The sequence below is a fragment of the Geospiza fortis genome, unplaced genomic scaffold, assembly GCF_000277835.1.
Source record: "Geospiza fortis unplaced genomic scaffold, GeoFor_1.0 scaffold112, whole genome shotgun sequence".
NCBI classification, from domain to species: Eukaryota; Metazoa; Chordata; class Aves; order Passeriformes; family Thraupidae; genus Geospiza; species Geospiza fortis.
This window is the reverse complement of record NW_005054298.1, coordinates 14,139,574-14,141,375: the sequence shown is the minus strand read 5'-3', so window position 1 is coordinate 14,141,375 and position 1,802 is coordinate 14,139,574. Positions and strand designations below refer to the sequence as shown.

At 54.4% G+C, this 1,802-nt stretch overlaps 1 protein-coding gene across 1 annotated transcript in view; it reads left to right on the top strand.

Annotated features, from left to right (window-relative positions):
* Window positions 1-1,802, top strand: part of CNPPD1 (cyclin Pas1/PHO80 domain containing 1) — a 6,312-nt gene that overhangs the window by 848 nt on the left and 3,662 nt on the right. The window contains exons 2-3 of the mRNA XM_005416063.2: window positions 5-58; window positions 242-344. Coding sequence (XP_005416120.1) covers window positions 5-58; window positions 242-344 — 157 coding nt within the window. The remainder of the gene's footprint in view (window positions 1-4; window positions 59-241; window positions 345-1,802) is intronic.

Genomic DNA, 1,802 nt, shown 5'->3' with positions numbered 1-1,802 from the left:
CGAGCTGCTGCTGGACGAGGAGGGCGCCTTCTCCCTCAGTGGGTTCCAGGAGTTCACGGTGAGTGTCCGCGGCCCGGCCTGCTCGTAGCAGGCCCTCGGGGTGGTCCCCTATCCCCCGCTCCCGGGGAGCCCCGTGTGGCCGCACGCCCCGGCCCGGTGTAGCCCTGAGCTGGGGTGGGGTGGAAGGCGCGGTATGGGAGTTCTCTGGGCCTTCCTCACGTTCCTGTGTGTGTGCCCACAGTTCCTGCCCAGGCACCAGCAGCTGAGCGAGAGAGTGCGGAAGCGGCTCTATTATGGCTGGGACAAAGACTGCAGCCTGGATAATCTCTCCAGCCCTGTGGCAGGTGGGTTGCTTATTGTCCCCAGATGGTAATGCTGAGTCAAAGGGGTTGGAAGTAGCCCAAGGGGACGAGACCAGTAGGTCACCTGCTTCCTCCCCGGCGCCAAATCCCACCCCTGCCCAGCCTTTCCCACTCTGTACAACACAGCAGGGCAGGTTGCCAGAGCCTCATGGTTTCTGTTCTCTGTTTTGTTGCCCTGTCTGGCTGTTGCTGCATTTTTAACATCGTTATACTGGTGTATAAAGTCCTTTACATTGCTTGTGAATTCCTTGGCAGAGCAGGTTGTGAACTTGTTCTTGCTGAGAGCTGTCTTAGATAATTGCTTGTGCTCTGCAGAACACTCAGGGCTTTGTTCAACTTCTAGTTGTGAGCAGCAAGGTGACAAGTTCTTGCTGTGTTTGTCTGAATCACGTTTTTTTTTGCCTGTCAATTCAGCAGTGTTTTGGGGAGCAGAAGGACAAGGCTCACTTAAGGCTGAGGAGCTCGTGCAGGTGATGGTGGAGAAGAGTGGAAAAGGGCATGCAGTGGTTTGCTAGAGGGCCTTCACTGTGTGGAGTTCTCAGCATTTCCATGAGCTGCTTGCTAGGGAAACAGGCTGAAGTTGCTAGGAGGCTGTGTGTGATGTGCCTTGGTGAGGAGGAGGATGCTGAGCGTGTGATGCCAGGGCAGCCCCAGGCAGAGCAGCCAGCTGCCTGGGCACTGCTGGGAGTCACGAGTTGTAGCACAAGCAGTGTGAGAGGGGCTCAAGGCTGACGTTACACTGGGGTGCAAGGTGGGACTGTTCCATGGATGGCAGTTCAAAGGGTACAGTCATGCAGAAAAACTGTTGGGGGCTATTAACTGTAAGGATTCCCTTGCACTCAGGAAATGCTGTGGTTCCAGCAGCTGGGGGCAAAAGTGGCACATGGAGAATGTGTTCATGGGCTGTTCTGCTTTTACAGCCTTCCTTCACCAGCTCCTTTCAAAAAATGGGGTCCAGGACTATGATATCTGCCTTGGTACACCTGTGTCATTGCTACATGGCAAGTTTATGGCACTGTCCTCAAACAAGATAGAGGCTTGTTGGGAGAGTGGAATAGCAGGAAAAGGTCTTTGGTGTTGGAGGTTGGTTGCAGAAGGCAGTATGGGACTGGCTGAGGAGAGAAGTTGAAATGTGAATTTGTTCCTTTGGAGACAGAAGAACAGTAACCACACTCCGTGTGCTGTGCTGTGAGATGGGAAACTGATCAGCTGCTGTCCATTCCCTCTAGGACAGGACACTGTTGTGAGTTGGGTTTGTGGGCTGAAGAATTTGGTTTCATATCAGGATGAGCCTGTAGGGATCACTTGTGATGTTGGTACTGCCTCTGCGGTGGCACAGTGGTGGCCTGGAAAGGCAGAGAGAGCAGCAGCAGTGGGAGGGGCTGGGCACAACCAGTGGGTGGCTGGAGCTGTGTCTGCCTGGCTGCACACCATAGTGGT